The 27291-nt window shown below is 44.9% G+C and overlaps 1 protein-coding gene across 3 annotated transcripts in view; it reads right to left on the bottom strand.

Annotated features, from left to right (window-relative positions):
- Window positions 1–701: 701 nt before the first annotated feature.
- Window positions 702–27291, bottom strand: part of LOC133443642 (protein NLRC3-like) — a 32352-nt gene continuing 5762 nt past the window's right edge. For 2 of the 3 annotated variants that reach the window (XM_061720735.1, XM_061720736.1), the window contains exons 2-11: window positions 17312–17450; window positions 15038–15220; window positions 12423–12542; window positions 10779–10857; window positions 9748–9955; window positions 5941–7720; window positions 4501–4674; window positions 4219–4389; window positions 2652–2698; window positions 702–2548 (exon numbers count right to left, since the gene is read on the bottom strand). In XM_061720735.1, the coding sequence (XP_061576719.1) occupies window positions 1989–2548; window positions 2652–2698; window positions 4219–4389; window positions 4501–4674; window positions 5941–7720; window positions 9748–9955; window positions 10779–10857; window positions 12423–12542; window positions 15038–15220; window positions 17312–17409 (3420 nt within the window). In that variant the 5' untranslated portion in view covers window positions 17410–17450 and the 3' untranslated portion in view covers window positions 702–1988. The remainder of the gene's footprint in view (window positions 2549–2651; window positions 2699–4218; window positions 4390–4500; window positions 4675–5940; window positions 7721–9747; window positions 9956–10778; window positions 10858–12422; window positions 12543–15037; window positions 15221–17311; window positions 17451–27291) is intronic. The other variant, XM_061720737.1, reaches the window with a different exon arrangement.

Genomic DNA, 27291 nt, shown 5'->3' with positions numbered 1-27291 from the left:
AACATACTCTTCCTCCTGTAACCATGTTTCTGTTAAGCAGAAAATATCACTCCTGCTCTCTGTAATTATATCATTTACTAACAGAGACTTAGAGCTTAATGATCGTATATTTAGTAGTCCGCATCTAATTTTTCGGTCTCTTATTGGTACCAAATGTGCATTGGATTTAATTTTTACAAGATTATTTTGGTTAACGCCTCTATAACGCCGCACCTGGTGAACTAGTGGAGGGCGGGGAACTGCAACCACTTCTATTTTGCTAGGCACCTCGTTAGAGTTACCAGTTACATCATGCAATCCTATAGTTTTGTTGGCAGGCGTTGGTCCTCGAGAAGCAGCAGAGAAGTGTGTTAAACTACAGCTCTGCATCCTGGCCTGGACCCTGCGATGTCAGGGAGAGGGTCTAATGAAACAGGCCAAATCACTAGAGACAAGAGCAGCACCAGCCCGGGTGGGATGAATGCCGTCTCTTCTAAACAACCTGCCCAAGACTCCCTACTTTCTTCAGTTGGGAGTACAGGAGGGATTTTCCAGCCAGCAAGTGTCATCACTCTAGAGACTGTGTTTTCTAGTCAGAAGGAAGTCACAAGCATCACACCTGCACACCAGGACAGGTAGTTTCTTCTCATTAGTATGTCTGTGTGCCACTTTAGGCAGACAAGATGTGACATTTTCATCTTTGTTGTTATAGAAATTAAACCTTTTCTGTTCAGATTTCTTTATTCAGACTGACAGCAGACCAATACCCAGTAGTATACATGTTACATTCTGATGTTTAACAAGTACATGCAACATACAAGATCATTTAAATTTATCTAAAAATGTTTTGCACAGAAATATGTACTTATTTTGTTCTCTTATTGGTACGACAATACTGGACCAGATCAACTTATCCCTAAACTTAGGATATGTACCTTGTGTTATTAAAGTTGCAATGAATAAACCTTTCTTTAAAAAAAATGGTTTCAAGAGTACTTGAATACTTTTAAACATGTTGCTGGTGTTTTTACATGTTGGATGTTACATGAATATTTCCATCTTCTCACTTCATTTTTACATCAACAACTTTGTAGACTGAAGGAATTAAATTAAAACAATCAGATAAATAAATCAAATATTGTACAAACTGTAAAAGTTGAACGTAAACAGAAATGTTTAGATTTGAAGCTCAAACTTTCTTTCAGGGAAGAAACAAGACTTTAAGAATCTTAACGTGAAGTCAAACATGAAAACGTTTAGAGACAGAATCAAGAATAGAACAAGAATAATCATCATCATCATCATCATCATCATCATCATCAAATTCAATTTTATTTATATAGCGTCTAATACAACAGATGTTGTCTCCAGACACTTTCCAGAGATCCAGAACATGAACATAAACCCCTGAGCAATTATTACATAAACAATGGCAGGTAAAAACTCCCCTAGTGGGAGAAAAACCTTAAGCCAAACAGTGGCAAGAAAAACTCCCCTTTAGGAGGGAAGAAACCTGGACCAGGACCTGGATCATAAGGGGGGACCCTCCTGCCGAGGGCCAGACTGGGGGAGTCGGGGACGTCAGCAGTACAGCAGGCAGGTGGAAGCAGCAACGGGATGACCGGGGGTGGGGACCACAGGCAGGTGGAAGCAGCAACGGGATGACCGGGGGTGGGGACCGCAGGCAGGTGGAAGCAGCAACGGGGTGACCGGGGGTGGGGACCGCAGGCAGGTGGAAGCAGCAACGGGATGACCGGGGGTGGGGACCGCAGGCAGGTGGAAGCAGCAACGGGGTGACCGGGGGTGGGGACCGCAGGCAGGTGGAAGCAGCAACGGGATGACCGGGTATGGGGACTGCAGGCAGGCTGCCCTTCTCACTCCCACGCTGCAGGTTCCGGTGTTGTGCATTCAGAGATCATCATGTCATTATCATGACACTGAGGAACTAGAACCAGAGTCCAAGTCCAGGATCCAACAGAGAACGTTTCTCTGACAGGAAACTCTTGAGACTAAACTGGACACAGAGTCACTGAAGAACCAGACCAGGTCCCAGACCTGGACCAGGACCTGATACCAAATCCAGGACTTAGAGGTTCAGTGAAGGTGGTGTTGAAGGTGTGGAGGAGGATCAGTCTGTCAGAGACGACTTCATAGAAGGACAGAGTTCCAGCAGGAACGTCCACGTAAACTGCTGCTCTGCCAGAGTCTGAAGATGAAGATGAGGAGATGATGGATCTATTGTTATTGTGACAGACATGGTACAGACCACCTGGATAACGGCCCAGACTCCAGGAATGATCGTTCCTTCCAAACAAACAGTCACCAGAGTCTCCTTTCTTGCTGATGCTTCTGTAACTCACTGATATATAAACTCTTCCTGTCCTCTGGACCTCCCAGTAACAGCGACCCGTCAGAACTTCTCTACACAGCAGCTGAGGAAGACGATCAAACCTGTCTGGATGATCAGGATATGACTGATCATCCTTCACATGCGTCATCATCCTGTTGTCATCAGACAGTTTGATCTTGTTGTGGACTGTGTTTGTGTCGACGGTGAGTTGACAGGAATCTGATGGAGAGAACAAACAAGCAGCTGCAGTTATCATTGATCAGTTATTGATCACTGATGGACTCATGAACGAGTGAAGATGGTTGAATAAAAACACACGTACACTTCCTCAGACCTGGTGTCAGCCATCGTTGTCCAGCAGGCTCCACCCTGGAAGGAGGAGGAGGAGGGGGGGGGGAGGGTCAGACCAGCTCAGTCTCTCTCAGAGGAAGCAGAGATGTCAGAGCGCCCCCCCCCCCATTACCTGTTGGACACTCCCATATCCACTACACCCCCCCCCCCGATCACCTGTTGGACACTCCCATTACATCACTCCATTACATCCCACCACACCCCTGAGCAACCACCTGAGGTGGAGGAAAACCCCCACACCTGTGCCACCATAAATAACACAATATAACAACCCCCCCCTCGAGCAGTGTGTCCATACCTGAGAGTGTCCTACCTGAGAGTGTCCTACCTGAGAGTGTCCTACCTGAGTGTGTCCTACCTGAGTGTCCTACCTGAGTGTCCTACCTGAGTGTGTCCTACCTGAGAGTGTCCTACCTGAGTGTCCTACCTGAGTGTGTCCTACCTGAGTGTGTCCAGCCTGAGAGTGTCCTACCTGAGAGTGTCCAGCCTGAGAGTGTCCTACCTGAGAGTGTCCTACCTGAGAGTGTCCTACCTGAGTGTGTCCTGCCTGAGAGTGTCCTACCTGAGAGTGTCCTACCTGAGAGTGTCCTACCTGAGAGTGTCCAGCCTGAGAGTGTCCTACCTGAGAGTGTCCTACCTGAGAGTGTCCTACCTGAGAGTGTCCTACCTGAGAGTGTCCAGCCTGAGAGTGTCCTACCTGAGAGTGTCCTACCTGAGAGTGTCCTACCTGAGAGTGTCCTACCTGAGAGTGTCCTACCTGAGAGTGTCCAGCCTGAGAGTGTCCTACCTGAGAGTGTCCTACCTGAGTGTGTCCTGCCTGAGAGTGTCCTACCTGAGAGTGTCCTACCTGAGAGTGTCCTACCTGAGAGTGTCCTACCTGAGTGTGTCCTGCCTGAGAGTGTCCTACCTGAGAGTGTCCAGCCTGAGAGTGTCCTACCTGAGAGTGTCCTACCTGAGTGTGTCCTACCTGAGAGTGTCCTACCTGAGTGTGTCCTACCTGAGTGTCCTACCTGAGAGTGTCCAGCCTGAGAGTGTCCTACCTGAGAGTGTCCTACCTGAGTGTCCTACCTGAGTGTGTCCTACCTGAGTGTCCTACCTGAGTGTGTCCTACCTGAGTGTGTCCAGCCTGAGAGTGTCCTACCTGAGTGTGTCCTACCTGAGAGTGTCCTACCTGAGTGTGTCCTACCTGAGAGTGTCCTACCTGAGAGTGTCCAACCTGAGAGTGTCCTACCTGAGTGTGTCCTGCCTGAGAGTGTCCTACCTGAGAGTGTCCTACCTGAGTGTCCTACCTGAGTGTCCTACCTGAGAGTGTCCTACCTGAGAGTGTCCTACCTGAGTGTGTCTTACCTGAGAGTGTCCTACCTGAGAGTGTCCTACCTGAGTGTCCTACCTGAGTGTCCTACCTGAGAGTGTCCTACCTGAGTGTGTCCTACCTGAGAGTGTCCTACCTGAGAGTGTCCTACCTGAGAGTGTCCTACCTGAGTGTGTCCTACCTGAGTGTGTCCTACCTGAGAGTGTCCTACCTGAGAGTGTCCTACCTGAGAATGTCCAGTCTCCAGCGGGGATCCTCCCGTCTAGACCGAAGCTTCCCTGCTGACTCCCCTGGATGGTTGTAGCTCAGGTCCAGCTCTCTCAGGTGGGAGGGGTTGGAGGTCAGAGCTGAGACCAGAGAAGAACTTCCTTCCTCTGAGATCAGACAGCCTGACAGCCTGCAGACACACAACACAGGTCTGCTGCATGTTCTCTGCTCAAGTGTCCTGCTGCAGACACGTTTAGCAGCATGTTCACTGGAACTGGAAAAGGCTTGAATGAATCCTGACCTGAGAGACTCCAGGTGACAGTGTGGACTCTCCAGTCCAGGACACAGCTTCTCCAGTCCAGAATCCAGCAGGTCGTTGTTGCTCAGGTCCAGTTCTGTCAGACTGGAGGACTGAGAGCTGAGGACTGAGGACAGAAGTGGACAGATGTCCTCTGAGAGGTTACAGCCACTCAGTCTGCAGACGGAAGAAAAGAACAATAACCAGGTTATTTCAATGTTATGGAAGAAAGTGTTGTTGTGTCTCCAATTGTTCTGCTTGTCTTTTAGGTCCAATGTGTCAATAAAGTCTCTGGAAATGAAAGAAACTGATCAAAATCTGGAGGTAAAACCAGACATAGTCAGAAGTACCCTCCACTCCAGAGGTCCAACATGTGTCTGTAGAGGAATTGTTTTTATCTATGTATAATCATTTGGTTGAAATCTAACACTGGGAACCATCTACTTCAAAATGATAGCTATATGACCTTTAAGCTAAGGGAGGAAGAAAAAGGGACAGTGTGCGTCTCTACCTCTCCGGCATGTGTGCCCCTGAGGGATGCAGGTGTGGGTGTGTGTCTCTCTCTGTGACTCTCTCTCCGTCTGTGTCTCTCCCTGTGTGTGGGTGTGTGTGTGTGTCTTTCCTCCCCATCTTCACCTTCCTTGTAGTAGAGAGTAATAGTTTTGTATAATCATTGTTGTTTTTAAAACTTTGGTGACCGTGAAGAATCATTGCAACTCTATGCATAGGAATGTTGTATGCTGCCTGTCTTAGCTCAGATTTGAAGAAAGTACGCCGGTCTCCTGCGAGGGGCCTCACTGTCTGTGAAGAAAACACACCGGCCTCTTGACTGAGAGGCCCCCCCTCCGTCTCTCTCTCTCTATTACTGTCTGTGTGCAAAATTATCTCCCCTTTCTTTGATACAAGGAGCGTTATACATCACACCAGGTGTCTAGAGGTAGCTTTTGTTTGAGCAATTTACACCAAGATTAGTAATAAACAAGTGTCTCTCGGGGAATCCTCCCTGAGAGGGCCAAAACGATCTCCAGATTTTGAGCAATGACACGAGACGTGGGAGACGACACCTATGGTGGTAAAAAAGACGCTGGGGAGGGTGGATAGTGTTGCAAGAAGTTGAATGATTTATTGCTGTACCACTGGCCGAATTGACATGAGGGGAAGTTTTGAGGGATACTGTTGGATACAGGGGCGTGGCCCCCAGATCCTTCAAAAGTATATAAGAAGAATGGAAATCTACTAAGTTTTAGAGTCGGTACCGGGACCATGCCGGCTCTCATGTGTATTGGTGCTGATTGTAAATCTTGCAATAAAGACCTGCACAGTATTTGGACGGAACACCAGCTGAACTTTGACTCCAGTGTTTTTCTTCAAGTCCGCGGATGAAGGAAAAACTCATGTGGAGGTCCCGAAAAGGATTTTCTCTACATGTCTGTTGGTACTTACAGAACTTTCTTGGAGGCTTGGACCACCGGCAGCAGCCTCCGTAGAGCCTCCTCTGAAGCTCGGAACTTCTTCAGGTCAAACACCTCCAGATCTTCTTCTGATGACAGTAAGATGAAGACCAGAGCCGACCACTGAGCAGGAGACAGTTTATCTGTGGAGAGACGTCCTGACCTCAGGTACTGTTGGACCTTCTCCACCAGAGACCGATCGTTCAGTTCATTCAGACAGTGGAACAGGTTGATGCTTCTCTCTGCAGACAGATCCCCACTGATCTTCTCCTTGATGTATTCAACTGTTTTCTGATTGTTCTGTGAACTTCTTTGGTTTGATGTCATCAGACCTCGCAGGAGGTTCTGATTGGTCTCCAGTGAAAGACCCAGGAGGAAGCGCAGGAACAAGTCCAGGTGTCCGTTTGGACTCTGTAAGGCCTTGTCTACAGCACTCTGATAGAGGTGAGTGTCTGCTCTTATCCACCAGGAGGTGTTTCTTTGTTCCTCCAGCAGGTTGACTCCAGACTTGATGAAGGTCTGGTGGACATGAAGAGCAGCCAGAAACTCCTGGACACTCAGATGGATGAAGCAGAAGACCTGGTCCTGGTACAGGCCTCTCTCCTCTCTAAAGATCTGGGTGAACACTCCTGAGTACACTGAAGCCTCTCTGACATCGATGCCACACTCTCTCAGGTCTGGTTCATAGAAGATCAGGTTTCCTTTCTGCAGCTGCTCAAAAGCCAGTTTTCCCAGAGACTCCACCATCTTCCTGCTCTCTGGACTCCAGTGTGAATCCGTCTCAGCTCCTCCGTCATACTTGACCTTCTTCAGTTTGGCCTGGACCACCAGGAAGTGGATGTACATCTCAGTCAGGGTATTGGGCAGCTGCCCTCCCTCTCTGGTCTCCAGGACGTTCTCCAGGACCGCAGCAGTGATCCAGCAGAAGACCGGGATGTGGCACATGATGTGGAGGCTCCGTGATGTCTTGATGTGGGAGATGATCCTGCTGGTCTGCTCCTCTTCTCTGATCTTCTTCCTGAAGTAGTCCTCCTTCTGTGGGTCAGTGAACCCTCTGACCTCCGTCACCATGGAGACATACTCAGGAGGGATCTGATTGGCTGCTGCGGGTCGTGTGGTGATCCAGAGACGAGCAGAAGGAAGCAGGTTCCCCCTGATGAGGTTTGTCAGCAGCACGTCCACTGAGGTGGACTCTGTAACATCAGTCAGGACCTCATTGTTGTGGAAGTCCAGAGGAAATCGACTCTCATCAAGACCGTCAAAGATGAACACGACCTGGAACTTTTCAAAGCTGCAGATTCCTTTGGTTTCAGAGAAGAAGTGATGAACAAGTTTCACCAAGCTGAACTTTTTCTCTCTTAGCACATTCAGCTCTCTGAAGGTGAATGGAAGCAGGAACTGGATGTCCTGGTTGGTTCTGCCTTTAGCCCAGTCCAGACTGAACTTCTGCGTTAGGACTGTTTTCCCGATGCCGGCCACTCCCTTCATCATCACCGTTCTGATTGGTCGTCCTCTTCCAGGTGGGGGTTTAAAGATGTCTTCCTGTCTGATGGCTGTTTCTGCTCCGTCTGGTTTCCTGGATGCTGCTTCAATCTGTCTGACTTCATGTTCGTCGTTGACCTCTCCGGTCCCTCCCTCTGTGATGTAGAGCTCCGTGTAGATCTGCTCCAGAAGGGTTGTCTTTCCTGCTTTAGTGATTCCCTCAGACACATGCTGGTACTTCTTCTGCAGCTGAACTTTGAGTTTGGATGGACAAATGGCAGCGATGGTCTCTAAATAAAGATGAAATAAAGAAAACCACTTAGTGATTAAAACTAGCCCACAACAAGTTCTACTTCCTCTAAAGAATCAACATTTCAACATTCACTGATCAGCCGTTCAATGAGGAGTATTGAAGCGTTTTCCTCCCAAAAACCCCCCGATCAATCAGAGGAACAAGAACAGTGTTTCCTCTATGATTCATTTGAGACACATAGGGCCAAATCCACAAAAGGATTGCGCGGCTTTTGCGGCCGCTAAACCGGTGCAAATGAGACAAAAAGAGAGCGTCTAATTCACAAAGCACCCGCAAAGGGCGAATTGCACCACAAACTGCGCTGCCAAGCAAATAGTGTCATGGTGCGCCTGTGCCATTTGCATGCATGTAAATTAGGTAATATTCATACATTCTGCGCAAAATTGCACCCTTTCTATGCAAATAAGCTTCATTGCAAAAACCGTCTAATTCACAAAGGCCAGTGCTATTTGCCACACGCAAAAATAGTGGAGCAAATACCGTCTTTTGGAAGCATGTATTAACTGCTGCAAACTCACTCCTCACTTGCCCTCTGTCTCTCTTTCTCTCTCTCTTCAATATCATTCATGCCTGTGTGATACTGAATGATATTAAGGGTGAAATCTACAGTCAGATCAAGTGGGGTCGTGGACTTATCTCGGATTTAAAAATAAAAATAACAGGACGGAGCTCAGGATTCATCCATACAGTAAGGGGCTGCTTTATTACAAACAATTTCACCATATAAACATATAAATCTAGAATGTGTGTGTTTAACAGCTGACCTGTAGGTGTGTGTAGCAAAAACACAGAACATGAATTACCGTCTGATCCCGATCCCGTGTTAATGAAGTTACCGGTGCTATGCCTTGTGCGTAAATGCGCACAGCCTCTTAACATTTGACATTTCATTAGCTTATGTCATACATTCTGGATTCATTAAAAATCAACTGAAATATTGCAAGCCTTTTATTATTTTAATATTGCTGATGATGGTTTACAGCTTAAGAAAACTCAAATTTCCTATCTCAAAAAATTTGAATATTCTGGGAATCTTAATCTTAAACTGTAAGTCATAATCAGCCATATTAAAATAATAAAAGGCTTGCAATATTTCAGTTGATTTGTAATGAATCCAGAATGTATGACATTTTAGTTTTTTTTAATTGCATTACAGAAAATAAAGGACTTTATCACAATATTCTAATTTTCTGAGACAGTCCTATAAACTTGCTGGCGTGGTTGTGCTTGAACCACTTCTGAATATCCATCGTTACTTTATTAACGGAGCAGCAGAGAGCAGCGTCTGGCTGGTGCAGGAAACTGCTGCAAGCAGATGAGTGACGGACACTGTCTGATTTATGGTTCCGCGTTGCACCAACGCAGAGCTTACGGCGTAGGATACGCGGTGACACGAAATTATGGTGCGCGTCACCGCGTACCCTACGCCGTAGGCTACGCCGTCGATTTAGCGCGGAACCATAAATCAGGCTTGACGCGCGGGCATTTGTCAGTTTTCTTTTCGTCTTTTCAACTGAGCAAACACATAAACTGAGGGTGCAATACATGCTTATGCACCCTCGTAGAACCGGGCCTGCTGGAAACAGCTCCGCTCACTTACTCAGACAAGGGAAAATTGCACTCAGCTGCAAAACTTTAAGTCTTTTGTGAATAGGACCTTAAAGCGGGGGAAATTGCGGGCGCAAATGCGGTGCAATTCACAGCACTATTTGCGGGCGCAATCTATTCTTTGTGGATTTGGCCCATAATGTTTGTTTTGTGTTTGCTGGAACTGAATATTGAATCCAAACGGTTCAACACTTTAGAATAAAACTTTTATTTACTAGGATATTAATGACTTTATTAATGACATGTTCCTAATAGAAGACTGGTGCAAGAAGATGAGCAGAGTTACTCCACCTTCCAGTGGGTTTAATGTTGTGTCTGATCTGTGAATGTTGGTAATCTACTGAGACATTGGGTGTGGTTTATCCAGCAGCTCAGATGTTCAGAGAAACGTCTTACTGCTCTGCACAAGGTCGGCCAGCTTCTCCTGCTTCCTCCTCCTCAAGAACTTCACTGTGATCTTCATGAATGTCTTTCTGATGCTCTTCTGCTCTTCATCTTCATCCTCCTCCAGACTCTCTGAGGATTCTGGGTAATCTGGACTCACAACCTTCTGGATCTTCTTCAGCTCGTCCTTCACAAACATGACGATGTCGTCCTCCAGCAGCTGGAACAGAAGACACATGAAGGACCCAACCAGACTGAAATCGTGGAGACATGGAGTCTGCACTCTGGTCGAAGGTTCTCGGACTTATCGTGTCACAGACTCTCACACACACACTGACACACATCCCTCTCCCCATATTCAACGCCTTCCTGGCCCCCCCTCTTATCAGCAGCCCCTCCCTCACACACTCCGGGTTGGAGCGCCAGCTGCAATGGCCGCGGTCCTCACTTGGATGACCTGTGCCTGGTCCCCTCCCCCACATCCCGACCTGCCCATATCGTATACCCATGAGCTTATGATGTTGTTTTGTTGTGTGTTTGTTGCTTTTCTGTGCTGAGGTGTTTTTTTGCACCTTGACACTAGGTATTAATACACAGAGTGAAGATCCTTTTTTTCTCATCCCTCCATCCCAGTGTCATCCTTCCTCTAAAAATGGCGTCCGTATTAATGGGTCAAGTTCTCTCGTCTGAATTATGTCTGACTTGGCAATAAAGCTTTTTCTGATTCTGATTCTGATTCTGACAAACATCAGGTCCATGATGGACAGACTGACAGTCCACTGGTCTCCAGAGACCAGCATGGAGACAAACATCAGGTCCATGTTGGACAGACTGACAGTCCACTGGTCTCCAGAGACCAGCATGGAGACAAACATCAGGTCCATGTTGGACAGACTGACAGTCCACTGGTCTCCAGAGACCAGCATGGAGACAAACATCAGGTCCATGATGGACAGACTGACAGTCCACTGGTCTCCAGAGACCAGCATGCAGATGGACATGAGGACAAAAGATGGAGAAGCAGTTGTTGTTCATGTACAGACCTGAAAGATGGAGTCCAGCTGGGTCTGATGCTGCTGGACAGACGGATCATTGGGGGACTCTGAGCTCTGCTGGTCCAATCTGTGGAGGAATCATGAAGAACTAGGTCACATGATGTCTGAAGGTCCATGGAGTCATGTTTGGATGAGGACAGTCCACCAGAGGACTTCCGGTAAGTTAAAGGTTCGCTGGTCCTCCTGAGACTGAGAACGTGACAGAGACAGGAAATCTTTCCTCTCTCATGCCACAACCTGGTACAATAATTCACTTTAATGTATTCATCATTGCTCTGAATCCCTGCTGCACATCTACTTAAATGTTTACGATGTGGGGCCTTGGACAGCTCAGTGCGTGGAGCGGGTGCCGTTTACAGATGCTACTGCACTCGTGCCGGCAGCGCAGATTTTGCACTTTGAAGTTCTAGTTAGAACCTCCTTAAGATCCAGAAGAGCAGAATGCTACTTCTTCACTCGTCTTAAGATCTTGATCAGGAGATATAGACATTTTGAGGAATCGCTTTTATACCTTTATTATATTTTTATATTTTATTTTGGGCTCGTGATGCTGCGTCCCAATAATATCCCAGTACATTTTTATATCTATCTGGCAAATTTCGGTTTGTTCAGGTTCATTATGTTTCTTCTGAACAGACAAGGATCTGCTATGGTGTCCTGGTTCAGTTCTAGGGTCTATGGTGTCCCCCAGGGTTCAGTTCTAGGGTCTATGGTGTCCTGGTTCAGTTCTAGGGTCTATGGTGTCCCCCAGGGTCCAGTTCTAGGGTCTATGGTGTCCTGGTCCAGTTCTAGGGTCTATGGTGTCCTGGTTCAGTTCTAGGGTCTATGGTGTCCTGCAGGGTTCAGTTCTAGGGTCTATGGTGTCCTGCAGGGTTCAGTTCTAGGGTCTGCTATGGTGTCCTGGTTCAATTCTAGGGTCTATGGTGTCCTGCAGGGTCCAGTTCTAGGGTCTATGGTGTCCTGCAGGGTTCAGTGCTAGGGTCTATGGTGTCCTGCAGGGTTCAGTTCTAGGGTGTATGGTGTCCTGGTTCAGTTCTCTTTCATTTAGCCTGTTTTTTAAATTCTATTTGATTGTTTATGTTGTTTCCAGAGCTGGTAGAGTAGCCAAAAATTGTACTCAAGTAAAAGTACTGTTACTTCAGAATAATATGACTCAAGTAGAAGTAAAAAGTAGTCATGCAAATAATTACATGAGTAAAAGTAAAAAGTACTTGGTGAAAAAACTACTCAAGTACTGAGTAACTGTTGAGTAACGTCTGAAGTACAAAATAATCATCTTCAGGCAAATTAAATCAATAAAATAAATTAAAAAAAGAATAGCTAAATTAAATTAAATTAATCTTAAAGTAAATTCAAGTACTTTAATAAATAATAAAATAATAACAGAATAAAAAAAATAAATTAAGCACAAGTAGCACAAAATGTCCAGCCTTTGTACTTTTCTTTTTTAACCAGCAGAACTAGAACAAACATGAACTCATAGAAACTCTGTGTGTGTTTGAGTCTGTGTAAATGTGACAAAACATGCAAAAACTAACATTTATCCCAAAAAATCACCCAGTGATGTCATGAGATTGACCATTGAACATTTCAGTCTCTTATGTTTTTCAGAAACATTTATGTAAAACTCACCTCACTGAGGGAGAAAATACGGGATCTTTAAAATAAATAAATGCACCCTTGGATCTGTCACTCTTTAAAGACACACAGCTGGGTCCAGGTCCAGGTTCAGGTTCAGGTCCAGGTCGTCTCCTGTAATAAAGGTGTTTGGTGACTTTAGGTCATGTTCTGGTCTGTAACGCCCGCCAAAGTAATAATGCCCGCAAACGTAATAAACCACAAACGTAATAAAAATATGCAGCTTTTAATGTAATAATCCTGCAAATGTAATACATTTCCCACAAACGTAATAGTCGCTGCCTACTACAAACGTAACACGCGATTTCCCACAAATGTAATAACTATTACGTTTGTAGAGATTTATTATGTTTGTGGGGAAGTGAAAATCTTCAACTTTCAATGTTGTAATAACTTCCCACAAATGTAATAATGCAATGAATAATGGTTGTTGTTATATAGTATGTATGTATATATATATGTTACGGTTAATGTAGAAAAACGGCTATTTTGCAAACTAGCCGGTGAATGTGTAAATTATAATAAAACCCATCGTGCCCTGCATAATTAATGCTGTGGATGTGTCAGACCCCACACTTTTTCAGGGAGTGTAACGTTCAACTGAACTGTAGGCTATTCTGTAGTAACTGGACTATATCCACCAAATGAATTACGTTTGCTTAGTTTGTTTTGGTTTCATCAATTTGTGCAAATGGAGGAGGAGGAGAGACCTCATCTCATCATGATCCGGGTTTAGGAGCTTCACCTTCATGAGAGAGACGCAACAACTGTTTGTCTGTTTTGGAGGTGCAAAGAGAAGAATAGATATTTCCCCACAAAGACTGTTACACTGGATATTTGCGAGTACATTACCCAGACCTATGGTGTGCCCAAATTCAGAGCGCACAGAGCGCACAGAGCAGAGAGCGCTTTGCCACCTCGGTGAAAAAGCTGTATTCTGGGGTGCCAATGACGTGATCTGTAGTTTGCATTATTCGTTTTGGAATACTCAATTTAGGAATATACTGCATGGGATTTGGACTCAGAATAATGGCTATAATTGCCACGGCATGCACGGTCAGCTGGAGACAATTGTCTCGAGCTGACCGGAGCATCAAGACTGGAGAGATGATTAAAAATGATGTCCGAGCTGTCATGTTAGTCTATGTCCAAAATAACACTGAAAAGCTTGTCTGATTACGCTTTTAGTTGTCATCCATCCATTCAATACACGTAACTGACATTGATGTATTCACAGTGATTCATTATCAGCTGTAAATACTTGTAAATACAGCCATTATTCTGAGTCCAAATCCCATGCAGTATATATAAAAGCTGTATATTTTTATTACGTTTGTGGTTTATTACGTTTGCGGGCATTATTACTTTGGCGGGCGTTACATGGTCCCTGGAAAGATCCTACATACAATTTGTATTGTAATAGACACTTCCATCCATCCAATGTCCACCGCATTATCCGAGTCCGGGTCGCGGGGGCAGCAGTCGGAGCAGGGATCCCCAGACTTCCCTCTCCCCAGACACTTCCTCCAGCTCTTCCTCCATCTCTTCCTCCAGCTCTTCCGGGGGGAGTCCGAGGTGTTCCCAGGCCAGCCGAGTGACGTAGTCACTCCAGCGTGTCCTGGGTCTTCCTCGGGGCCTCCTCCCGGTGGGACATGCCTGGAACACCTCCCTAGGGAGGCGTCCAGGAGGCATCCGATACAGATGCCCAAGCCACCTCAGCTGACTCCTCTCAATGTGGAGGAGTAGCGGCTCGACTCCGAGCTCCTCCCGGGTGACCGAACTCCTCACCCTATCTCTAAGGGAGCGTCCAGCCACCCTGCGAGGAAACTCATCTCTAAGGGAGCGTCCAGCCACCCTGCGGAGGAAACTCATCTCTAAGGGAGGAAACTCATCTCTAAGGGAGTGTCCAGCCACCCTGCGGAGGAAACTCATTTCGGCCGCTTGTATCCGGGATCCCGTTCTTTCGGTCATGACCCAGAGTTCATGACCATAGGTGAGGGTAGGAACGTAGATCGACCGGTAAACCGAGAGCTTTGCCTTTCGGCTCAGCTCCTTCTTCACCACGACGGACCGATACAATGACCGCATTACTGCGGCCCCCGCACCGATCCGCCTGTCGATCTCGCGCTCCGTTCTCCCCTCACTCGTGAACAAGACCCCAAGATACTTAAACTCCTCCACCTGAGGCAGGAACTCTCCCCCGACCTGGATGGTGCAAGCCACCTTTTTCCGGTCGAGAACCATGGCCTCAGACTTAGAGGTGCTGATTCTCATCCCAGCCGCTTCACACTCAGCTGCAAACTGCCCCAGTGCATGCTGAAGGTCCTGGCTCGAGGGAGCCAACAAGACCACATCATCTGCAAAAAGCAGAGATGAAATCAAGTGGCTCCCGAACCGTACCCCCTCCGGCCCCTGGCTGCGCCTAGAAATTCTGTCCATAAAAATAATGAACAGAACCGGTTCTGTAATAGACACTTCATAGATAAAACTGAACTGAAAATAAACAAAATATTAAACACATACCGGTATTTCTAAAACTAAAATCATCATGTTACGATCAAAACATTTCAGTCTCTTATGTTTTTCAGAAACATTTATGTAAAACTCACCTCACTGAGGGAGAAAATTGGGTATCTTTAAAATGAATAAATGCACCCTTGGATCTGTCACTCTTTAAAGACACACAGCTGGGTCCAGGTTCAGGTCCAGGTCCAGGTTCAGGTCCATGTTCAGGTTCAGGTTCAGGTTCAGGTTCAGGTTCAGGTTCAGGTCCAGGTTCAGGTCCAGGTCTCCTGTAATAAAGGTGTTTGGTGACGTGAAGGCTGAACTCTGACGTGCAGAAGAGTTCAATTCAATTCAATTCAATTTTATTTATATAGCGTCTAATACAACAGATGTTGTCTCTAGACGCTTTCCAGAGATCCAGAACATAAACATAAACATAAACCCCCGAGCAATTATTATTTAAACAATGGCAAGAAAAACTCCCCTTTAGGAGGGAAGAAACCTGGACCAGGACCAGGATCATCAGGGGGGACCCTCCTGCCGAGGGCCAGACTGGTGGGTCAGGGACGTCAACAGCACAGCAGGCAGGTGGAAGCAGCAGTGGGATGACCAGGGGTGGGGACCGTAGGCCAGCACGCAGCTCCCGAAGCTCCGGCCCAATCATCAAGTCCCAGGTTTGGGTGCAGGGTCGGGGAAAGGTTGAGAAGGGGCAGGGCCAGGGAGAGGTGTCTTGAGGGACGAACCTTCTCCCCCGCCCAAAAGGGGCCGTTACCCTGCCCCCCTCACTCCCACACTGCAGGATCCGGTGTTTTGCATTCAGAGATTCTCTTCGCCACCGGCAGAGGATGCTGCACCAAGAAAAAAAGAGAAGAGAAAGGGGGGAGGGGGGGGCACAGGAGCGACTCTAACACACTAGAGCAGGGGTGTCAAATTAATTTTGCTTGGCGGGCCGGATATGACCAATTTTTTTCTTGTGGGCCGCTCGCTCAAAATAACAAAAACGGTGCGAACATTTTTTTTTCTAATTCTTTTTTTTTACTATTGTTATCTAATCCAATATCAGTTTAGTTCATTTTAAAGGAAATATGCACTTTGTTTACACTCTAATTATGTAAAATATATTTCTTCAGGATCTTTTCTTGAAATTTCTCGTTTTTTTTCAAATTATGTAAGATACTTTTAATATCATTTTACAAAGATAAACAGAAACAAGTATGTTTTTTTTAATATTTCGCTTTTTTATAGGAAATTTAATTAAAAGCAAAATCTTTCTTATTACATTCGAGAGTGTTTCTTTGTGATTTAGAGATTTTTCCAGTACAATTAAGTGTATTTATTTTTTCAAATTGGCGCGGATATTTACGCCAGTGTGCCGAAAAAGTCAGCACTTCTTTTAACTGTTTTACTTTGTCACTATCCTCGTATTCAAAACTGAAATTCTCTGAATAAATATCTTCTATCATCTTTTTTAGCCGTGATATTTTTCCTGTGAAAATATATAATAGTAGTCAGTTAATAAAAATAAACGACCTTCTACAAAGAAATAAAATCGGCAAATGCATTCTAGAAAACTACAAAAATGTCGAAAACTGCTCTTTGTGGAATAACGATGGATTTGTAGAAGAAATATATTATCGGATAAGCTGCGATTCATGGCAATTATTTATGCCTTCCTTTTTAGTAAATTAACATTTCCTTTTTTTGCGTTGGAAACTTCTCGGGGGCCGCATGAAAATCTCTCTCGGGCCGCACATTTGACACCCCTGCACTAGAGTTTCCACTACCTAGAGATTTACCAACACCAGCTAGAGCTTTACTAAACACTAACTATAGGCTTTACTAAACAGAAAGGTTTTAAGTTTAGTTTTAAAGGTGGAGGTGGTGTCAGCCTCCTTAACCCAGATTGGAAATTGGTTCCATAGTAGTGGTGCCTGATAGCAGAACGCCCGCCCTCCAAATCTACATTTAGATACTCTAGGAACTACGAGTAAACCTGCACTCTGAGAGCGGAGAGCTCTGCCAGGAACATAAGGCACTATCAGGTCTTGCAAATACTGCGGAGCTGAGCCGTTTTGGGCTTTATATGCAAGTAATAACATTTTAAATTGGATTCTGAATTTTACGGGTAGCCAATGGAGCGACGCTAACACTGGAGAGACGTGGTCCCTCCTGCTGATTCCTGTCAGCACTCGTGCTGCTGCATTCTGGATCAGCTGGAGCCTATTCAGCAAATTACTTGGACATCCTGCTAACAACACATTACAGTAATCTAGTCTAGAAGATACAAACGCATGAACTAGTTTTTCTGCAACACCAAGGTTTCTCACAGTTGCATGGGCAGCGTTACTGCAGAGTCATGGACAGTTAGATCATCTCACCTCTTTTCTTCTCTCCAACTCTCTCTGACTCTTTTTTTTCCCCTGGGGGAGGTTTTGGAGGAAAGGACTCCCTCCTCTCCGTCCTCACACTGATCCATGCTGCTGGATTCACTTCAGCTCACACTCCTTCTACCTTCACCTGCAGAGGAAACACACGTCATGGTAGATGTACAACGAGCAGCTCTGACTGATCTTCTCTTCAGCTTCATGTCCGACAGCAGTGAGGAAGCTGCTGCACTTCTACTATCCGACCACTAGATGGAGTCGTGGAGCTGCAGCTCAGCTCACACCCTCAACCCACATTTACACTTAATTTAATCACACGTTTGCTCTTAGTTTCTGTCTCCAGGACAAAAGATCATCATTGACTCTTGATTACTGAAACACCGTAGACCCTGGAGAGTCCAGTCCTGGACCCGGTTTACACCCAGACCAGGTTCTGGGCTGGATGCTCATCTACCTCACACTCAGATCCCTCCTGGACACTGTGGAGCATAGAGGAGCAGAGATGATCATGTTCTACTCCTCCAGCATCTTTACTGATGCTGCTGGTGGAGAAGGTGTCAGCTGACCGCGTGGACCATCAACTACCTCATCAACAGATTTTAGGATGTGAGGTTTGTGAAATCCCACAGTAGAGACCAGGGGCCTCATGTACAAAGAGTGCGTGTTTTTCAATGTGAATCTGTGTGTGGAATTCTTGCGTAGGCAAAAAAAAATTCAGATGTTCAAAACTGTGCGTACGCCCAAATCCACGCAGGTTCCTTTGAACATCACAATCAACGTGGATTTGAGCAAACACACTCCGCCCTGTCTCCTCCCTCAAATACATATGTTTGAATATGATAATGAAGATAATTATCCATTAAAAACCGCTCATCTTAACAAGAAATTTGCAAAAACAGGTAAAACAAATTTAAAAAAAACATCGGCTGTGAGCTGGAGACAGTTCTGTCAGAAGTTGAGGCTGGAATAAATAATTTATTTGGAGGCATTTCTTACGATTTAAGCTGCACTACATTATGGGTAGTGTTGTTCTTTGCTTTGCGTTGCTCCGTGAAGAGTTGTGGTTTTATTATGATCGTACGGGTTTGTTAATGTTTATGGGCAGCGTTAATGCATCATTACACTCTGTTTTTCTTATTTGTAATTTAAGAACCGACACCAGAATTTTTGGTGGATGAAAAACGGCTCCTCGTTCCGCTTTATTGTCATGCATATTATATACTGACGGATTAAGACCAATGTACACGTTTATTGAGTCTTACACATTATGGATGTCCGCGATCACCTCTCTCATAAGTATAACAATGTGAACAACATAAACTTATATTTAAAACATGAAGCATCACGATCTGATTCCTCTGCTGCAGAAATAAAGACAACTTGTGCCGACGAGATTATCGAGGTGCAAACGTGAGAAATAAAGAGCAAAGTTGCTGTAACTCGGAGTGTTTCATCCGCAGGAGGAGAGACTGGTCTATCCCGGTCCTGGTCCAGGTCCTGGTCCTGGTTCTCGTCCAGGTCCAGGTCCAGGTCCTGGTCCAGGTCCAGAAAAGTGCGTACGCCAGCCTTGGTGTGTGAGTGAAGGATCGCAACTTTCTACGTTCAAATCAATTTTTGTACATCCGACCGTGAGCGTAGAAAGTGGCGTACGCACGTTTTTTGGTGCGCCGCACGTTTCGTACATTAGACCCAAAGTTGAGGCGAGTTTATCCTGAAAATGTTCGAGGACGTTTTAGAAGAAGTTCTATCTTCAAAACTTTACCACAAATGTGAAGTTATAACAAATATTCTCACTTAAAATAATCTTATGACGACATTCTGTTAACAAAAATTAAGTTATAACTTTATATTTACTCATCTCTCTTATTTTTACTTTGGCTTATTGGTGAAAAATGCATTGTGGGATACTCTGACATCTGAAGCGTCCACGTCTCCCCGAGCACCAACATCAGACCTCCAGCAGGTTGCAGTTCCTCCACCGACCACTAGAGGCCGCAACAGAGTTACCTCACTGACCTCCGTGTTCAAATGTCCAACTTTACAGCAGAAAGAAACATATTTACAGTCTGGTTCAAAACACCGAAAGAGGAGTAAAAAAACAAGGTTGTATCTTCATTGTTGTTAAACAGAATTTAGATGATGGATGTTTTAGCAGTTATTAAACTAACGACATTCAAAAGTAGAAGAAGGGAAATAAAATCACACAGTCAGAAACATTTCATCCAGATGAGTCCTCGCTCCATTCTGAGTTGTATTCATGTATAGATGGTTTATTTTATGTTAAATACATTTAATGTTCCTGGATGAGTGTTAGCCTTTAAGCTGAGCTGTGAGGTCATAAAGTACGCTGGTCTATCAGCAGAAACACTGAACTTTGTCCTCCTGAGTGCAGTAAAGCTTTTTATTAGATTAATATTTAACAGCCAGCAGGCAGAAGTTGCAGCCACCACCTTTAGCTAACCGCTAACCGCTATGGTCCGGGGTCAGAAGTCTGAGAACACGCACTTAATCAGGGCCCAGAAAGAGATATTTACAATATAGACGAATCCGGCGAAACCCGGAAGTCGAGCGGCCGCCATTACTGCGGTGGCGGCTCCGCTCCTCCGCTCCAGCCCATAGACATATATACGTATGGATCTATTACTCCGCTCCCTGCCAGGCTCTCTTAATGTATTTGTATCATCGGAACACTCCTGTCCCGTCACGTGCATTTGTTTTGATAGTGAATGAAGACGGGACGGACTTTCAAAACTACTTTTCTGTTTCACCAAGTGAACAGACGGAACGCAAAAAAAGATGTTAAACTGCTGGAAAGGAACTGGAATTTACCTGGATACCTTAAACAAGGAAGCCAGGGAGCGGTTTATGGAGAAAATAATGATTATTAACGGTTTGGGTTCATATGAAATCACTACTAAAGAATGAAGCTCCGATGAGGATTTACTGCCGCAGTTCTGCAGAACCACCGTCTTACTACCTTGTTTAGTGTTTGGCAGCTGCTTTGGTAAATGTTTGACTCGCCATGTGTTTCAATAAATTAGTATAATATAACAACATACAGTAGCCTACATCTTTTTTATTACTCTTACTTCTCTTTTCTTTTTTTTTATGCTGAAGAGGCTCCGATGGCGTGAGCAATATTTTTCTTTTCCTCGTGAGATTATTTTTTTCTTCTGCAGCTACAAATAGAGTTGATATTTTTTCCTCAACAAACTAGTTTTATCTGCAGATTGGGGTTATGTATGTATGTATTCTGTATCATCCGGAGCTGAGATAGTTCTGCCCTTCAATTAGAGACCTGTAATTGCGTTTTTTTTCGTCATCGGACGCCAGGCGATCAATAAAATATTCTTGGATACCTAAAATAAAACAAAACATAAACAGGTAATATTTAATTGTGCAGACGTGCCTCGTAAGGAGAGGAGGTGGAGAGAGCTATATTACAGTGTTTAATCATACACTCCCTTATCTCCCTATTCCTCTATTCTTTCCTGCTTATCGCTCAAACAAATCATTATTTATAAATTAACATCAGCATTAATTTAAGATACCTTCATTATTTATGGAAGGCCACTGTCTAACATCATCAATCCAGCTATAATGATGCTGTAGAGCGTCAGGTTACAATAACAGCGCTGCGGTGGCAGATTGACACCTGCCACCGCAGCGATGGCGCCGCCGCAAGATGGCGGCGCACACAAACCGGTCGCCGGATTCGTCTATATGTCTTAGGAACTAAGATAAGACAAGATGGATCTTTATTGTCTCTCTTAGGAGAAATTTGTCTTGGACACGAGGCACGGCGACAATCACACTCCAACAAACATAGAAACAACCCTGAAGTCTTTGCCCAAACATAGAATCAAACCGCACTATAATTAACCCACATCAGTTCCCACTCCCAGAAAACCCACTACACACTAAACCTGAGTAGAAGAAAAACGTACTGCACAGAGCCCGACTGAACTTATTGCACGGATGTCCACATTATTGCACTGACTACACAGAGAAACCTACACATTATTGCACATTTCTTTCCTCACGTCACTCCCAATCTCTTGCACGCACGCACGCACGCACAACCCTCATCACACTAATCTGCCCCCCCAGGAACCAACTTCCCTGTGTCGTTGCACACAGAACCACGACACACCGTAGGCTACGCAGTACACTCTGGTATTAACATGCAGGTAAACACACCTGGATCCTCTGGTATTAACATGCAGGTAAACACACCTGGATCCTCTGGTATTAACATGCAGGTAAACACACCTGGATCCTCTGGTATTAACATGCAGGTAAACACACCTGGATCCTCTGGTATTAACATGCAGGTAAACACACCTGGATCCTCTGGTATTAACATGCAGGTAAACACACCTGGGGCCTGTACTACGAAGCGGGATTTGGGGTTAGCGAGGTAACTTCAGGTTTAACCCTGGGTTTTCAGGACTACGACGGTGGTTCACTTCTTACCGGGGTACATCGCCATGGTAACTTATGCTGAACAGCTAACCTGCTCCGGAGCAGGTTATGTTCGAGATACAGATCGCCGGGTGTAAAAGCACCGCCCACTGACCAATCAGCTCTCTTGGAAAATGGCATGCCCTTTCGAAGAGAATCCAGTGGAGCTTGGTGCGCGGATCGTGAGAGGATCCCTCCGAAGAGAACGCGTATTCAGGGACCACCAAAACCCCTTTGCTTTCCCTGATGAGTGTATGAACGATCCAAAAAAAAAGGAAAAAAAGAAAAAAGAGGTGGAAGAGAAAATAAAAAATAAATCAATCAATGAATAAATAAAACAAATCATCACCCAAAATCCGATGTACAGTCAATCCAAAACTAATACCAATTAAATAAATAAATCAAGAAGAAATGAAAAAGAAGATGCATTTGTAAGGGGATAGTAAAAAAGGGATTTTCAATTTCGTCCCTCGGACATTCTGAGAAGTCACTTTAAAATACTAAATACCCCCCTCCTGAAAAAATAAAAAATTAAATAAAATAAATAAAAAAACCCAATTCTTTGGTACAGCATCAGCACAAGTTATCGGTCAACAACAATAGTTATAGAACCAATATATACAGACTGTCTCAGAAAATTAGAATATTGTGATTTTCTGTAATGCAAACACAAAAACAAAAAAAATGTCATACATTCTGGATTCATTACAAATCAACTGAAATATTGCAAGCCTTTTATTATTTTAATATTGCTGATCATGGTTTACAGTTTAAGATTAAGATTCCCAGAATATTCAAATATATGTTTATATCCCTATGAATTTACGCATTTATACAGTCAGCGATCTTTTGCCAGCTGTCTTTCCTGCATTTTGCAGCTGCAACTGTGTTGCTTTTTGCCTGTATTATATGCCTATACTCATCATATTTCCGTAAAATTATTGTTTGCTCTTCGCTACTGAAATAAGCGGCTCTGACAGCGGACTTCTCCATGCTTGCGATTGGTCATGCGCTGAAAACACCGCCCCTTTTATGTGCACGCGCTCATATCCAGATTGGAGAAACCTGGGTTGATATACAGAGTTGATAACCGCCGTCGTGTGACCGCTTAGCGTGATTGCAATTGTCCCGCTTAGTGAATCTGGATAAGGAAAAGATATCCTGGATATGTTGAACTTGCTTCGTAGTACAGGCCCCTGGATCCTCTGGTATTAACATGCAGGTAAACACACCTGGATCCTCTGGTATTAACATGCAGGTAAACACACCTGGATCCTCTGGTATTAACATGCAGGTAAACACACCTGGATCCTCAGGTATTAACATGCAGGTAAACACACCTGGATCCTCAGGTATTAACATGCAGGTAAACACACCTGGATCCTCAGGTATTAACATGCAGGTAAACACACCTGGATCCTCAGGTATTAACATGCAGGTAAACACACCTGGATCCTCAGGTATTAACATGCAGGTAAACACACCTGGATCCTCCCACTCTGGTATTAACATGCAGGTAAACACACCTGGATCCTCTGGTATTAACATGCAGGTAAACACACCTGGATCCTCTGGTATTAACATGCAGGTAAACACACCTGGATCCTCTGGTATTAACATGCAGGTAAACACACCTGGATTCTCCCACTCTGGTATTAACATGCAGGTAAACACACCTGGATCCTCAGGTATTAACATGCAGGTAAACACACCTGGATCCTCAGGTATTAACATGCAGGTAAACACACCTGGATCCTCAGGTATTAACATGCAGGTAAACACACCTGGATCCTCAGGTATTAACATGCAGGTAAACACACCTGGATCCTCTGGTATTAACATGCAGGTAAACACACCTGGATCCTCAGGTATTAACATGCAGGTAAACACACCTGGATCCTCAGGTATTAACATGCAGGTAAACACACCTGGATCCTCAGGTATTAACATGCAGGTAAACACACCTGGATCCTCAGGTATTAACATGCAGGTAAACACACCTGGATCCTCAGGTATTAACATGCAGGTAAACACACCTGGATCCTCCCACTCTGGTATTAACATGCAGGTAAACACACCTGGATCCTCTGGTATTAACATGCAGGTAAACACACCTGGATCCTCTGGTATTAACATGCAGGTAAACACACCTGGATCCTCTGGTATTAACATGCAGGTAAACACACCTGGATTCTCCCACTCTGGTATTAACATGCAGGTAAACACACCTGGATCCTCAGGTATTAACATGCAGGTAAACACACCTGGATCCTCAGGTATTAACATGCAGGTAAACACACCTGGATCCTCAGGTATTAACATGCAGGTAAACACACCTGGATCCTCAGGTATTAACATGCAGGTAAACACACCTGGATCCTCCCACTCTGGTATTAACATGCAGGTAAACACACCTGGATCCTCCCATTCTCCTTCCCGTGAGAGCAAACAACCATCCTGGTCTCCGACTACAACCAGCTCTGCTTCCAAGCCTCTCTCCTCCCGGTTCATTTAGAAGTTCATCACTGAAATCAAGTCCAGCTGAGAACAAAAGCCTCCAGAGTCTCAGCAGCAGCAGCAGAACTCAGGTGAGGCTCACGCTCATGAGTCGCCATGGCAACGGACACACACACCAAACCAAGCCCTCTGCGGTTTTAGACTTTGTCCTCCAGAGGACTTTGTCCCGAGTCATATACCCAGCAGGAACTCTCCAGAACACAAGTCCAGACTTGGAGAACCTGGAACCTGGAACCTGGAACCTGGAACCTGGAACCTGGAACCGACCACAGTCTTGTTCATTTCATGTTCAGACACCACGACACGATGAAAACCACAGGACGCAACGAGATGGAGACCAGGAGGAGTTTCTGATCACATTTCTGATCACGTTCATTACCTCCCTTTAGGCCTGAACCTGAACTTGGACTGTTAGGGCCAATCCCAATACACCCCCTACTTTCTACCACTACCCCTAAAAAAGAAACCACAGATTTTAGGGCACTTGAAATCTTCCCAGGTTTCTGTCCCAATACTCCCACTACTCCTACTTTCAGCCCCACCACTAAAATCAGGAAGCTGAGAGATAAAAGCTGTTTTAATTTCAGCTGTAGCGCTGTTAATATGGCACTTTAAGTTTTAATATTTTTTCAGGCGTACAAGTAACTGTTAAGATCCCCAACCTGGGCTCAGTTTATCCAAATAACGCCTGTTAAGAAATTTGACCTGATGTTTTGGGAGATGAGAAGAGCCGCCGGCACCGGGGAGCAGCAGCAGCAGCAGCTGTTACCATGGTAACAGCTGCTGCTGCTGTTACCATGGTAACAGCAGCAGCTCACGTACAGACGTGATCGCCGGGTCAACCTGCACCGTCGTCCCGGGGAGAAACCTGCAGCTCTGTGGAGAATTATCGCTGGCTGAAATAAATCATTTAGGAAGATGTTGGTTTAATAGATGAAATCTAACAGTTGTAGCTACGCCTGGTAAGAAATTTTCTCCGAAAATTTTGGGATTTCTGCCTGCCGGCTCGGGAGCTGATTTATGGTTCCGCGTTAAATCGACGCAGAGCCTACGGCATAGGGTACGGCATAGGGTACGGCGTAGGGTACGGCGTAGGGTACTGCGTAGGGTACGGCGTACGGCGTAGGGTACGGCGTAGGGTACGGCGTAGGGTACGGCGTAGGGTACGGCGTACGGCGTAGGGTACGGCGTACGGCGTAGGGTACGGCGTAGGGTACGGCGTACGGCGTAGGGTACGGCGTAGGGTACGGCGTAGGGTACGGCGTAGGGTACGGCGTAGGGTACGGCGCGCGTCGCCGCATAACCTACGCCGTAGGCTCTGCGTTGGTGTAATGCGGAACCATAAATCAGCCTTTATTCTGGCGAGGTTTGAAAAAGACTTCGCAACAACGGGCAAGCGAGTGTACATTCACTGAGTGAATATTATGAAATTAAAATATATATTTCTCGCTAAAAATGTAATCAAAACGCATTTTTATGCAGAAATTAACTCAAAATATTGATTTTATTCACTAAAAAATAGTATCTCCACGGCGCGTCTCTGTGCTTTACTCTGTGCCCCCGTTAGTATTTTGCTTTTTTTTTTTTTTTTTTAAACATTTGTTTATTGGATTTTCACAGAAGTATACAAAGCAGAGGTAGTTTTGTAGTTACATGCAAACTTCGAGTACAACCCAGTAAATAGAAACCTTATAAAAGAAGAGACTGCGTTTTCTTTTTCACCCCAAAAATAAAAAACAAAACAAAAAAAACAACATCAGAGACCAAAACAAAAACATAACATATAGGACATACTGTAAGCCAAATTAAAAAATAATAGTAATAACAAATAGAAAAGCAAACATCAAACAAACATAAAACATCAGTCCAGAAGTATTGCATATAAGATTTACTGTGACCCGCGCCGCAGCGCCCCACCCCTAGCACACGTTTATAAAGCCACTATTCCACCGGACCTCACCTGTCCGCCACTAGAGTAGGATCCAGACTTCGTACAAAGGTGAAGAATGGACCCCAGGCCCTCCAAAATTTGTCTACAGAGCCATTAAGGGAGAATCTGATCTTCTCCAGTTTAAGATTATATAAAATATCCCTTATCCAGTGGGTGTAGGAGGGGGGGGAGCGACTCTTCCAATTTATCACTATCAACCTCCTAGCCAATAATGTAACAAAAGCCAAAACATCCCTCTCCGATTTGGAGAGAGAGGGCAATGAGGGGAGAACCCCAAACAAGGCTCCTAAAGGAGTAGGTTCCACTCTCTGCCCCACTATCTTTGATAGAGAGCGGAAAATCTCTGTCCAAAAGTTGTTTAATGAGGGGCAAAGCCAAAAGGTGTGCATGAGGTCTGCTGGAGTATGTCGGCATCTATAACAGTCAGGCGATACAGTATCGTATATTTTAGACAACCTTTCTTTGGTGTTATAGATGCGATGCAAAAGTTTGCATTGGATGAGAGCATGTCTCGCACATATAGAGGATTTGTGTACCCGACGCAGCATCTCATTCCAAACCTCTCCAGCCAATTCTTCACCTATATCCCCCTCCCAACGGACTTTCCTAGCTTGAAGCGATTCAGGACGTAGACCACAGATCTGATTATATATAACCGAAATTGCCCCCTTAAAGGTAGGTAATGGACGTAGAAAGGTATCTATAGCAGACTCATTTGGGGAATTAGGGAAAGTGGGAAAAGTTTTCTGTAAAAAACTACGCACCTGTAGATATCTAAAAAAATGTTGTTTGGGAATTGTGTATTTATCTGAAAGCAGTTGAAATGAAGCACAAACATTATCGACGTATAGATCATTGCAGGAATGAATACCATGTTTTGACCAATTGAAGAAGGCACTTTCTATTAGAGAGGGATGAAAAACGTGGTTTGATGCCAATGGCGCATGAATAGAAAAACATTGTAAACCAAAATGGCGTCTAAATTGGATCCAAATTCTAAGGGAGGTCTTGACCGTAATGTTTGTAGTGTATGCGGCGGTAG

This window comes from Cololabis saira, chromosome 5 (genome assembly GCF_033807715.1).
Source record: "Cololabis saira isolate AMF1-May2022 chromosome 5, fColSai1.1, whole genome shotgun sequence".
Taxonomy (NCBI): Eukaryota; Metazoa; Chordata; class Actinopteri; order Beloniformes; family Belonidae; genus Cololabis; species Cololabis saira.
Note: the sequence above shows the minus strand (reverse complement) of the source record. Positions and strands in the feature narration are given on the sequence as shown.